We start from the raw sequence: 14,556 nt of genomic DNA on the forward strand, positions 1-14,556 counted from the left end.
CCTTGACGTGTGAGATGTAATTCTTTTCTTATCTTCCTATCTGCCAAGTCCAAACGAGCCTTGTTGGTGTCTTTTGTTTTCCCATCTATATTCAACAAAGTACCAATGACACTATCACATATATTTTTTTTCAACATGCATCACATCAATATTATGTCTCAACCTGAGCTTGGACCAATACTCTAACTCAAAAAAGAATACTCTTTCTAGTCCAGTTTAGCTCATGAGGCTCACGTTGTCACTTTAAATCAGGATTGTCAGGATGTTTTCCAGGCCTAGCTTTATAAACACGATCTAATTGCCGCAATATGTCATCCCCAGAAAATAATCTGGGAGGAGGACGATCTTCAACTAAACCGTTAAAATATTTACTCCTTCTCCACTCATGATCCTCAGGCAAATTTCGTCGAGCTCCCATAAAACATAATTTTCCTCTCAACCCCTCTGAAGTTACATCTTCGTTACAAACAGGACAAGCTTTGTACCCTTTTGTGCTCCACCCAGATAAATTTCCGTAAGCAGGAAAATCATTTATAGTCCACAATACACATGCCCGCAAATTAAAATTTCTCCCAACAGAGGCATCAAAAGTTTCAACTCCAATATCCCACAATTCTTTTAATTCGTCTATTAATGGACGAAGATACACATCAATGTCTTTCCCAGGTGCTCGAGGACCAGGTATGAGTAATGACATCATTGAATACACTCCTTTCATGCATTTCCAAGGAGGCAGATTGTACGGCACTAGCATAACTGGCCACATACTATAACTAGTGCTCATGTTTCCAAATGGATTAAAACCATCTGTAGCAAGCCCCAACCTCACATTTCGATAATCTGCAGCTAAATCAGGATACTCTTGATCAAAGTGTTTCCACTCGGCAGAATCAGCTGGATGTCGTAGGAAACCCTCTTCATTTTGTCTTCTTTTTTTATGCCATTTCATTTCAGTCGCGGTATGTCTCGACATATACAACCTCCGAAGTCTCGGCTTCAATGGAAAATAACACAAGACTTTTTGTGGAACTTTCTTGCGTTTGCCATCACAAGACTTGTATCTCGGCTCCTTGCACACTGGACATTCATCCAGTTTCTTATTCTCTTTCCCATAAAATAGTGCATAGTCATACTTGCATGCATGTATGGATTCATACCCCAAGCCCAATTCTAGCAACATATTTTTGGCTTCATAGTTTGATGTTGGTATGGATGCACCTTTTGGATACGAGTCATTTAACAATTTCAGTAGATTTTTTAAACTTTTATTGCTCCAACGACCATCTATCTTGATCTGCATTAATTTTATAATAAAAGATAATGCAGAGAACTTTGTACAACCCGGGTACAGTTCTCGTTGAGCTTCATTAAACAAATAATCATATTTGTTAACATAAATATCGTTCTCATCATCTGTCTCCATACTTATAGCTCCTTGGACATCATTTAACATGTCCAACATCACAGCATTGTCATCATCATCATCATCGCTGTCACTTTCAAAATCCTCATACATTTGGTCGTCTGCGACATCAACAAAATCTTCCCCGTGCTCAGTCCATGTCGTGTAATGTTGTTCAAACCCATTTACAAGTATATGTCTGCGTATCTCGGGTAGAGAAAGACACAACAAGGCATTTTGACATTTAACACAGGGGCAACGCGTCTTATTTTCATGATCTAGGTGTTGTTTCGCAGCATCCAGAAATGTTTTTAAACCATTGGTGAAGTCAGGGTTGTGAAACCTATCTCTAACAAACATCCAACTTCTGTCCATCATGTCCCTATAATAAAAAACAAGGGGTTCCCCATTGAGAAACAGTATGACCAATCATAAAAAAGATACATAACCAACACTTGTACCTATGATCTAACTTACCTGTGGTTAATCGATAATTATAATATTTTTTGTTAATTAAGTGATAAAAAATGAGATATTAACGTTGATTATTGATTTATTGAGGTACACTTCAACAGCCATAGACAAAATCAAGCATAAAAGAACTAGTTACTACATGGTTGAGCTTCATTATCAGGGAGGACTAGAGAATAATCATTGTCTATGTTTTATACCCATTTTGGGTGGGTGAATATTTCTTTTACCATCCGAAAATACCAACAGTAAAGTTATTTTGTCTCAAAATCCTTGAGGGTGTTCGCGGGAAAAATTGTTGCTTTCTTCATTAATTCCATCGATTACAAAAATCCGGTCTTTTTATAAGATCCGGTTACAATGAGATCAAAAAAAATAAAAATTACAACTTTCCTTTTGAACGAATCACGAGCTTCTGTTTTGCGGTCACTCGCTTTGGTGGGTTCTTCGCCTGCGCCGGGGGTTTATCCGTGGACCACCACGCGATCTAGATCCGGTCGGATCTACATGATTTGACGGGTGTTATCTCACTAAGAAAATAACAGCCGGGGGTACTATTTCACCAAGGAAATAATAGCCTTTAGTTCTCGGGATCAAAGGCCAAGCTTTGATCCGGAGTATTACTTCGTGTAGATCTCAGATCAGATCTCTCTCTCTCTCTCTCGAACTCCTGCCTTTTGTGATGTGGATGCTCGCCAAGAACCAGATCTGAATGTCCAAGTCTTCAAGTCTTCAAAACTCCAAAGTTAATTCTCAATTCGGCAGAGTTTCGGCTCCAAAAGTTCCAACCCTTAACAAATAAACCAACCTCTCCTTATGGCAGTAAACCCGCTTCGGTGTTCGAGTTCGAATCCGTTCTACAGTTGGATGACTCGTTGACTCACCGAACCGTTAGCTTGATTCCGCACGCGAGTGGATGTATTCCGTTGTTCGCGTGCGGTTCGTTAACCTCGTCGCCTCGTTAATCCGCTTCATTGTGTGTCACTTGGCTTCGGTGTTGCGGATTAACGCCCGTGTTTAGATACATCACCCGATGGTTCGTTGGTTTGTCGAATCGTCGTGCCGAGCTTTGTTAAGGGACCCATAAGCAGTTTTATACGCCTACAGATACCCCCTCCAAAGTATTTCAGTCTCGTTCTTTTATAGAAGAGTCTGGAATACTTTGGATATGATTGTCCCAACCTTCAGTCGGTGTAACGGGACCTTGGAATGACTTCTGTTCTTGATTCTTTCAATCCTTCAGGCTATTCGGTGCTTTGTCGAATGTCTGTAAGTGTTCTGGTGCTGCATTTATTGTCTGACCGTTGTCAGAATTTTGAACTTGAAGTCGATTCCTGATTTTCTGATCTTTTAGTTCGTGTTTGCTGGTTCAACATAGAACTGATCATCGATCGTTGACGTTGAGTCTTTATTTGCGACGCGTTGTCCGACGTAGTGTTGTTGAGTTATCCTTAAGAGTATTTTTAGAAAAATATTCTCCAGGAACTTCTCAACCAAAAATAGGGAATAGTTTATACTCGTATACCTTATTGGAGTATTAAGGAGCAGTTTATACTCGTATACTTTTTGGAGTATTAATTTTTTCATTGCAACGCATTGATCGGCGTTGACCTAGGGTTACGCGTTGACCGGCGTTGACCCTAGGGTTTCGAACTTCGTACGTTAACTGTTTGATCGCAACGCGTTGACTGGTGTTGACCTAGGGTTACGCGTTGACCAGCGTTGACCGGCGTTGACCCTAGGGTTTCGAACGTCGTATGTTGATTTTTTGATCGCAACACGTTAAATAGCGTTGACCTAGGGTTACGCGTTGACCGGCGTTGACCCTAGGGTTTCGGATCGCTTGACGTTTGTTGGAGTATACACAGTTTAAGCTCTTGAGGTATTGGAGCATGACGGTCCTAAATATTGGGCTGCAGGACCAACTATTAAAGCTAATTCAACTGCACATGTGGATCTTATCCCGAATTTGTTGGATGTCTAAGTCACGAAACCAACTAATGGGGCTGGTGCGTCAATGAATTTCGCATATATAGGATTTTTGGCAAACCCTCAGCCCTCAATGGGTTTGATGCGCCTTTACCGACTACCGTTTGAGTCAGGCTAGCATGCGGATTATTAAATCCGTTCCGCATGTGACGTTGTGCTAAGAGAGTTAACGCTCTTAGTGCTACGATATTGAATACGTAGACTTCGTCTTTCTCACGGGAATAGACTACCCGGCGACGCGTGTTAGGCATTGACTTTAGAATTTTTGGCTAACCCCCAGCCTTCAACGGATTTGATTAGCCTTTACCGACTACCGTTTGAGTCGGGCTAGCATGCGGATTGTCTAAATCCGTTCCGCATGTGACGTTGTGCTAACGGAGAATGAACTCTTAGCCTCGCTGCTACGACTTCGAATACGTAGACTTCGTCATTGTTACGGGCATAGGCTACCCAACAACGTGTATTAGACGCTGATTTATCCCTACTTAGGCTTCGGGATAAAATACCCCAGAATCGAACTCTGGTGTCTTTTTTTCTACGGAAAAAGACTAAACCGGCGACGCGTGTTAGGCGTCGGCATATCTTTTCTTAGGATTCAGGATGAAATTCCCCATGCGTGTAAGGCATAGATTTTGGTGTTATTAATAACAACCCGCCACAATGTTGAATATGCGGACGGGTGTTCTTTTTAACGGTTAAGAACTAACCGGCAGCGCGGGTTAAGCGCAGACTTGAATAGACTACCCGGCAACGCGTGTTAGGCGTTGACTTCAGGATTTTTGGCTAATCCCCAGCCTTCAACAGATTTGATTAGCCTTTACCGACTACCGTTTGAGTTGGGCTAGCATGCGGATTGTCTCAATCCGTTCCGCATGTAACATTGTGCTAAGAGAGTAAACTCTCTGAGACTTTGTGCTATGACGTTGAATACATAGGCTTCGTCTTTCTCATCCTAGACTGGAATTCTAGTGTCTTCTTCAATCGGTGAAAGACTTAAACCGGCAACGCGTGTTAGGCGTTGACTTATCCCTAATTAGGATTCGGGATAAAATTCCCCGTACCTGTGAGGCACAGATTTTGGGAGTTGAAAAAGGTGGTGTCTTCTCTTGGGGCAAAGACGAACCCGAAATGGGAGAGGAAGAATTTTATATTCCATCTCCCGACAATGAAGAAGAAGAATTTTATATTCTATCTTCAGCTGGAAAGGAAACTCGAGGTGGGATCTCCACCCCCTATTCTATCTCCCGGTGCTGAAGAGGAAAAATTTTATATTCTATCTACAGCTGGAAAGGAAACTCGAGGCGGGATCTCCACCCCGAGAATCGGAAAAAATCGGATAACCCTAACTGTCGGAAGGTTTGATTACTCGATTTGAGAGTGGACCTCTCGTTCATTGGAGGAATCGAGAGGGGATTTTGGCTTTGGCCCTAACTGTAGGAAGGTTTGACCAAACAGGAGTTTGAGATAACCCTAACTGTCGGAAGGTTTGATCACTCAATTTGAAAGTGAACCTCTCGTTCATTGGAGGAATCGAGAGGGGATTTTGATTGTGGTCCTAACTGTAGGAAGGTTTGACCAAACGGACGGGGAGTGGAATACAAGTAGCAGTAGAAATACTGGTTTGTACTGGCCACTCGATGAAGGGTTTTGACGTTCTCGTTCATTGGAGGAATCGAGAGGGGATTTTGGCTTTGGCCCTAACTGTAGGAAGGTTTGACCAAACAGGAGTTTGAGATAACCCTAACTGTCGGAAGGTTTGATCACTCAATTTGAAAGTGAACTTCTCGTTCATTGGAGGAATCGAGAGGGGATTTTGGCTTTGGCCCTAACTTTTATAGGTTTGACCAGCTGAAAGCAAAGGGAGTGGAATACAAGTAGCAGTAGAAATACTGGTTTGTGCTGGCCACTCGATGAAGGGTTTTGACGTTAAGTAATCAGGACTTAACACGTCAAGCTTTGGAAATTGTCATGAATTGGCGGACAGAAAATTTAGTGGACCTATCGTCAATTGACTTGATCAGTGGGGGATTTTTGTGAGGAAAGATTAATCTGTCAAAAGGATCGAATCTCGTCTCGACAAGATAACTCATGAGAATTAATGAATTTGATAACAATAATGGAAAATATTCCAACATTTAGAGTTTAAATGTGGATGTTTTACTTATCACTTTTATAGTGATTGGGTTATCCCTAAGAATATCACCTGTGGTATTCTTTCGGGAACTTCCCGATACATGAATAATCCACCCCCAGCTTCCCTTGTGGAACTGGGTCCGACATTGTACTCAGTTACATGACTGGGTTATCCTTAAGAATATTACATATAAAAAATTCTCTAGGAACTTCCTGTGAAAGAAATGAAATAGTTTAGACTCATATGCATGTTGGAGTATCAGGGAGCAGTTTAACCTCTTATACCGGTCAGAGGATTGAGAAGCAGTTTATACTCAGTATCAGGGAGCAGTTTAACCTCTTATACCGGTCAGAGGATTGAGAAGCAGTTTATACTCTTATACTCGTCGGAGTCTAGAAAGGAGCAGTTTATACTCTTATACTTATCGGAGTGTAGAAAGGAGCAGTTTAACCTCATGCACCTGTTGGAGGATTGAGAAATAGTTTATACTCATATACTCTTTGGAGTCTTACCGTTCTCATTTGGCATATCTCAGCGTTATGACGCCGGCTTCAACCAAGGTTTGGATGCTATTCTTGAGAGCGAAGCAATCCTTGGTGGGATGAAGGACCTTCATGTGGTATGCACAGTACTTCGGATCCGCAGTATTATCAGCTTCCTCCTGATTTGTGATAGGTGGTAGCTTGATCTTGTTGCTTACAAGGAGGGATTCGAAGATGGCTGGAACGTCTTCGTCCTTGAAGGAATACTCTTTTTTGAGTCTCGGGTCCGAAGTCTTTTGCTGTCTTCGGGATTGCTGTTGTGACGTTTGATTAGCACCACCAGTAGCTGCAGGTGCTTTGCCCTTACCACGAGAGGCGAAGTTTGAGTTCAGAGGATTAGCCGTCAGTAGGTTCCTCTCGGCCTTCTTCCTTCGGAGGAAGCGTTCGGCTTGTTCACCGCGCACCTTTAAGTCTTTCCAAGTGTTAGACGGTGCCGTTCCCATTGCCTCCAACACGTCCAATGCGAGGTTGTTGTGGCAAGTCTGGAGAATAAACTCCTCAGTGATCGGGTCCCGACAGTTCATCGCCTTGTTCCGGAACCTTTTGACGAAGGTGTCGACCAATTCCCCGTCCTTTTGTTTCTCATCGAGCAACGTTCTGATGGATATCTCAGTGTCGTCATCGAAGAAATTAGCGAGGAATTTTGTCTCCATGTCGTCCCAGCTATCCACGCTTCCTGGCTTGAGGCGACGATACTAATCGAAGGCGGCTCCACGAAGAGTGCCAACGAAGGACCGTACCATCAGAGGCTTATTACCAGAGATAACACCCAGGTGCAATTTGAAGTAAATCAAATGCTGCGTGGGTGAACCCTTCCCATCAAACGACGTGAAGTTAATTAGACCAAACTTCGCCGGATAGGGAATTGATTCCCATTCTCGTGGGTATGGACAAGGAATGCCCGTCTTCTTCATCTCTTGAGCGGAAATCAACGTATTGATTTTGCTCTCGAGATTTTTAATCTTCAGGTTTTCACCTGAGTCTTCATCAGCATTCTCGTTACCACCCCCTGCATTAACGGGAGGATTATTGGCATTATGGGTTTCATTCGCACCTGTGTCCTCATCTTCCAGATTAACCTAGTTACGTTGACTTGGCTCGCCTTGCTGCTTTGTCAGCGCTACTCTGCATGGCCATCTGCATTTCGTGCTTGAAGCTCTCCTGCTGTTTAGCCATGGCATCTTCAAGCATCTTGGCCACTTGTTCTGCACTTATCATAAGTGCCTCGCGGGGTTGTCCCTCGCTGGATACCGTATTATCTGATGCGACCGCGGAGCCGGCATCAGATTCTTCATCTTTTGAAGGGAGTCTTGTCCGAACCCTACCATAGGTTGCTCGCTTGATGGTTCCGGACTGCAGACGGGTTCTAGGCCGGGATGCTTTCAGAATCGACTCGAGATTATCCCGTGCCGATGTCTCCTTGCTGGTCATATTGGTGGTGACCCTCGGAAATTCTCCATCTTCGACTACTCTTCTTCTTTGTCAGAAACGCCTAGGTCTTGGTTTTGGCGTTTCGGTACTAAGTCTTTCGAAAACCGAAACTCTATCAGGAATTGTATTGGTGCAGTTGCACTCCGACAATACTGCCCGAATGAGTTTGGAACAAGGGCATTGGGTCTCTAGTCCTCGAGGACTCCTCTTTCTGGTTTTTCTCGTGCTCCCATCACGATAGTACAACTCGTCAGTTTGAAGGTCGGAATAACCTATCGTGTGTTGGCACGACTTCTCAGGTATAACGTCGTCATCATCAGATGACAACATTTCCTTCTGAGGGCGAACTGCCTTCTTTGGGCTTTCAAGAGTCACGCGCCTTGAGACATGCCTTTTTGGGCATGAGTTCTCAGCGGGCTCCTGGACTTCGATGCGCAAATTAGTACGCGTAGCTGGCTTGAACTCCTTGTCATGTTGGAGGTGACGGCGACCCCCAGCATGTTGAGTCGTTCGGGGCTTCTTCATCGAGCCCAAATGTTCTTGGACTGGAGCTTTACCTCTCTCGTCGGGAATTGGACCGAGGCGCTCTAAGACTGACTTTCTACTTCGGGATGATTCCGCGGGATCTCCCGGAGAAGCTATTGGAATTACCGGCAACTTTGGTCGGCTCGCCGGAGGTTGAACCTGCTTTGAAGGCTGCACTGATTGTGCCTTAGTCGGAATCGCCGCTTCAGACTTCGGCCTCCAAACTTGACGGGTTGGTGGCGGCTTCTTGGCCACTTCCTTCTGTAGCCTTTTACGGGCCTCTTGGACTTGAGCCCGTGCCTGCGCTGACATTGCGCGGCGCTTGCAAATGCGCTCCTCCAGTGTTGAAAGGTTCCGTTTGACACAGACCCATTCGTTCGTTGGCGGCTTTGGGGAGGCGCCATTCATCGGTCGTTGAGGCTGTTTGCCTCTCCTGTTCTTCAGATCCGCGTTGTAGCGGATTCCGTCGGTGGACTCCATCGCTTTGGCGAATTCTTTGGCTAAGCGTTAGCATTGCCTTTGGCGGGCTCTCCTTGAGAGAGTCACCGCTCCTTTGGTGACAGAGGAATTGGTTGGAACCAGCTTGATCTGGTTGGAGGTTGGTGGAGCCTCACCCGACGCAGCTTTGGCGTCAATCGGGGTAAGATCGTTGTTGGTAGCTTCAACTTCTTCGTACCAACGTACCTTTCTCCTGGAGGAGAACTTTTTGGACTTGCAAGGGGAGGTCGATCCAGACGAGGATGACAGATACTCCTCGAACTTCTGTTGATCGAATTCATATTCGACCTCCTCTTCGACCTGGATCGAGATCCGCGGCTGCGACGCATCGATCTCGGCAGCGAGATCGGTGGCTCCCACTGTGGTCGCCAGATTGTTCGCGGGAAAAATCGTAGCTTTCCGGTCTTTTTATAAGATCCGGTTACAACGAGATCAAAAAAGAAATAAAAATTACAACTTTCCTTTTGAACGAATAACGAGCTCCTGTTTTGCGGTCACTCGCTTTGGTGGGTTCTTCGCCTACGCCGGGGTTTATCCGTGGACCACCGCGCGATCTAGATCCGGTCAGATCTACACGATTTGATGGGTGTTATCTTACTAAGGAAATAACAGCCGGGGGGTACTATTTCACCAAGGAAATAATAGCCTTTAGTTCTCGGGATCAAAGGCCAAGCTTTGATCCGGAGTATTACTTCGTTTAGATCTCAGATCTGATCTCTCTCTCGAACTCCTGCCTTTTGTGACGTGGATGCTCACCAAGAACCAGATCTGAATGTCCAAGTCTTCAAGTCTTTAAAACTCCAAAGTTAATTCTCAATTCGGCAGAGTTTCGGCTCCAAAAGTTCCAACCCTTGACAAATGAACCAACCTCTCCTATTTATAGGCACTCAGATCTGTGCCTTGGCACAGATCTGGCCGGCCACCCAGAGGTGGCTCGGCCTTGGCCGAGCCACCTAGAGGTGGCTCGGTTTTGGCCGAGCTCTCCTGGGTGTGCCGTTGTGTCCGTTTTCCGGTTTCGCGGTTTATCCGAGTTTTATTGTTGTTCTGAAATCTGATTTGGCAGTCCGGATCCCGATATGGCAGTAAACTCGCTTCGGTGTTCGAGTTCGAATCTGTTCTACAGTTGGATGACTCGTTGACTCACCGAACCGTTAGCTTGATTCCGCACGCGAGTGGATGTATTCCGTTGTTCGCGTGCGGTTCGTTAACCTCGTCGCCTCGTTAATCCGCTTCATTGCGTGTCACTTAGCTTTGGTGTTGCGGATTAACGCCTGTGTTTAGATACGTCACCCGATGGTTCGTTGGTTTGTCGAATCGTCGTGCCGAGCTTTGTTAAGGGACCCATAAGCAGTTTTATACGCCTACAGAGGGCCAAGTCAAATTATAATATTAAATGATCTGCTCATCTTGGAAAAGGATATAGATTCAAGACAAGTTACTAACATATTTAAGGAAAATGTTTTTCACCTTTTTACATCAAAAATAGAAACTGCATGATATTTCAAGGTAACTTCCTGTTTACTTTTACCTTTTTGTTTCTCTTTTACGCAGTGCCTAGGAGAAATAGGAATTTGAGGTTGGTAGGACAACCGATTTCTCAAGGTAACTTCCTGTTTACTTTTACCTTTTTGTTTATCTTGATGTTGATGATTTGTTTTGTTTGCGCATTGTACGTGATTCCATGGTTTTTATCCTATAAATAAGCACGTACTACAGAAATCAATTGATTAAAAAAACCACACTTAAAATAAATTTTCTTTTTCCCAATTTTATCACATTTAAATATATCTATTGTAACTCTCTATTAAGAATTCTAAAGTTTGATAATCTGACCAATTTTATCACATTTAAATATATCTATTGTAACTCTCTATTAAGAATTCTAAAGTTTGATAATCTGACTAGACTCCTAATGATGTTAGTCTTGATTGAAACGAAAAGAAAATTTTAAGATATGAACTAAAGAAATGATTAGATAGAAGGCAACTCGAACCAGTAAAAGGATCTAAAGAGGGAAAACATATAACAATTGAGGAATATCTGAATAAGGCAACGAGTTTTTTCCTCATTGTATTTATTCTGATATAGTTTATTAGATCAAGCTAAATCAAAGTTGATCAGTGTCTTCTCTAATTGTAATCGCATTTTGTAATGTTACTTTACAGAGCAATATGTGCTACTTCCCTCAATATCCGGCGTCAGAAATGAGGCACTGCAGCACACATTTTGCTTCTCAATATGATTAAAAAACTTCCTTGCTCCAATACATGTGGAAACTAAATTTTACCTAATAAAAAACGTTATACCTGTTAGGTACTAAATTATAGGGTTGGTAGCGGGGACTATGGTTTACTTACACTGATACAGAATATCTTTAGTGCATAATATCTATTTAGGTAAGGAAATCCTTTGCCTTGGTATTGAATTCTGCATACATGCAATAGTTGAATATACATTCATACAGCGTATAATTCTATAATGACCTTGATTTCCTAACGAGATTTTTGACTTAGAACAGCAAATGTATGTTCCAAATTTAAGCTAGATACTCACAATTTTCTAATTGTTGAGTACGTGCTTCATGATTGCATCCAATATCCAACATATGACAGGTCTGTAATTCTATTCTCCCCATCAAACAGTTTGATACACAATAATTAAGGTTAAGATGTCCTGGAAAAAAACTGCTAAATTTTATTACTACCTCAGGTCTGTTAACATGTGAGTGTAAACTCCATTAATAATATTGTTTATGTGAAAACATGCAATTTTGGATTATAAAAATTAAGTTGTTGTCTGCTTGCTATATTGGATCATCTACAAACATATATAAAACATTCTTACTGAGAGCAAGTTCATAAATTTTCAAATAAAACATATATAAAACATTTCTATATTGGATCATCTACAAACATATATAAAACATGGATTATTGACATTAAAGTAGACAACTGTTTCTAATAAGAACAATAGTTAGAAATTATACTACTATGTACATGGTTACGGAGAGTATTAGACTAATTTTTTTCTTTTAATCCTAAAAATAGTTCATAAATTTTCAAATAAAAATATACTACTATGTATAGAAAAAATTAGAAATTTCAAATTGGTTGAGGGAGAGCATGAAATATTTAGATCTTGATTACTGTTTTCCTAATAAGAACAATAACTAAAATTACTTCTTTTTTGTATAGAATAGAAAAGCAGAGAGTTTTTCTCTACAGAATTACATGCACAGAATCAACAAGGGATTGGGAATTTTTACAAGTTGAATGAATAATTTAATCTCAAAAATAGGAAAATCCAAAATACCTTTGTGGGGGTGAGGAGATCAGCACATGAAATTGCCAAAAATCAGAAAGGGGTGAGATGCAACCACAATTGCACGAGGTCTTGATCGAGGTCTTGATCGGAAAGGGAAAGCGAAGGTCTCAAGGTCTTGATCGAGGTGAGATCGGAGGTTTTTGAGAGGGGAGGTTTTGGGTCGTGGGGAGGTACTGGTCGGGTGGGAGGCTGAGATTGGAGGGGTTTTGAGGGGAAATATAAATCATCGAGCTAGGTTTTGGGTTGTGGGGAATTCGCGGGTGGGAGGATGAGAGCGGAGCGGTTTTGATGGATAAATAAAAATCACCGCGTTTTGGTAATTATAATTCATTTCCCCCATTTTTTAATCCTTACAAATTTAGTTTCCCACCTTAATTTTAATAAAAATATCTATTTTTTAAATTTTACTTTGAGATATAATTAGCAACTGTTTCAAATAGACAGAAAAGATCAGATTTTATAATAACAGATAAAAATAAAACTCACACCTCAATTCGGGGATCACCAAAACTCAAAACAATAATACTATCCATTAAAATTCAATTAGAGTTCACTAACTGTATAAATAATCGAATCTAAAATAAGAGATTAAGAGGGCAATTGAAATTAACTCAAGTCATTTAAAGTCTGACGATAATCAGACCTTGATCTAGCATAAAACTTGACCTCGATTAATCAAACAGAAAAGATTTATACATATTGAGGAGGAAAATTAAAAGAATCTATGGGCGAAGTAATAAAAGATTGATTCTCAGTACTTACCAAAATTGAAAACTCAATAGATCGGCTGGATGTAAACGAGAACCTCTAAGTTTCAAAGTGCAACACTGCAGCGTCATGTTGAGATTGAGAGAGATATTAGGGTAAATCTATTTGAGAGAGATATTAGGGTAAATCTATTCATTCTTTTTTGTTCAAATTTATTTTTTTTATTTTTTAGATTGGTCGCTATTTCTCCCGCTATTTTTTTGATACATATAATTTCTCCAGCTTCCTCACCAGGACATCCCGCTTTTCTTTTAGATTGACGGTATATATGTTAGCTTTGACTCTTTCTTGTTTAAATTACATATTTCTCCATGTACACAGCATCAAAGAGAGTATATCTATTAAGAGGGTTAAATTTGATATTTTACTTTGACCATGTTTAGAGTTTAGGGTTTAGGGTTTAGGGGTTAGGGGAAAATATAAACATATGTATATCTTTCAGCTATCTTTTCAAAGAGAAAATTTGTTGTGATCAAGATTGAAAGATCTTACTACAATGGATACCCGGTTGAGGCATTAAAACATACTCAAAGTGGAAATAACTTGCTGAGGCATAAATATCTAATTTAGGCGGATATATCTATACAAGCTTAGAATGTATGATTTAATGAGTGTTTAGAATCGAAGTAATGCCTAAACTTGTGAGGAGAATCTCCCATATCTCAAAGCTAATGTAGTTTATATCTATTTTCATTGACAAATAGGAATAAAAGATTTCATTGCATGTTTGGTTTATATCTATTTGGCGGGTTTTGCACATTTTTCCTTCAAACTAATAATGAGGAAACTATTATTTCCTTGCTAATTGATTCTTTTAACAAGGAAAGGGTTCCTCGTAAAACAAAAAAAGTTAGTGAGAAAACATTCAATTTGTTGTCAATGAATTTGGCTGGTGTTGCACATTTTTTAGCCAAATTAATAATGAGAAAACTATAATTTTCTGGCTAATAGGTTCTTTTTGACGACAAAACGGTTCCTCGTAAAACAAAAACTTTTAGCGATGAAGCCTTAAATTTGTTGCTATTGAAATTGGTGGGTTTTGCACATTTTCCGCTAAACTAATAACGAGGAAACTATTATTTTCTTGCTAATTGGTTTTTTAACGAGGAAACAGTTCCTCGTAAAACATAAATTTTAGCGAGAAAACTTTTAATTTGTCGTAAATGAATTTGGCAGGTGTTGCAAAATTTTCTGCCAAATTAGTAGTGAGTAAACTATGATTTCCTCGCTAATAAGTTCTTTTTAACGAGGAAATGGTTCCTCGTAAAAACAAAAACTTTTAACGAGGAAGCCTTAAATTTGCCACCATTGAAATTGGAGGGGGTTTTTTTCCCGCTAACCTAATAATGAGGAAACTATTATTTCCTCGCCAATTGATTCTTTTGATGAGGAAACGGTTCCTCGCAGATTATGGATCTTCAGCGAGGAGATCATACTTTGTCGTTGTTACATTTGACGGGTTTTCCTCTATT

At 41.1% G+C, this 14,556-nt stretch overlaps 1 protein-coding gene across 1 annotated transcript; it reads right to left on the minus strand.

Moving 5' to 3' along the window:
* Window positions 239-1,777, minus strand: LOC109846198. Its single transcript, XM_020415421.1, has one exon. It carries the CDS (start codon window positions 1,775-1,777, stop codon window positions 239-241), a length of 1,539 nt encoding a protein of 512 aa, XP_020271010.1.

Source organism: Asparagus officinalis, chromosome 6 (assembly GCF_001876935.1).
Source record: "Asparagus officinalis chromosome 6, Aspof.V1, whole genome shotgun sequence".
Taxonomy (NCBI): Eukaryota; Viridiplantae; Streptophyta; class Magnoliopsida; order Asparagales; family Asparagaceae; genus Asparagus; species Asparagus officinalis.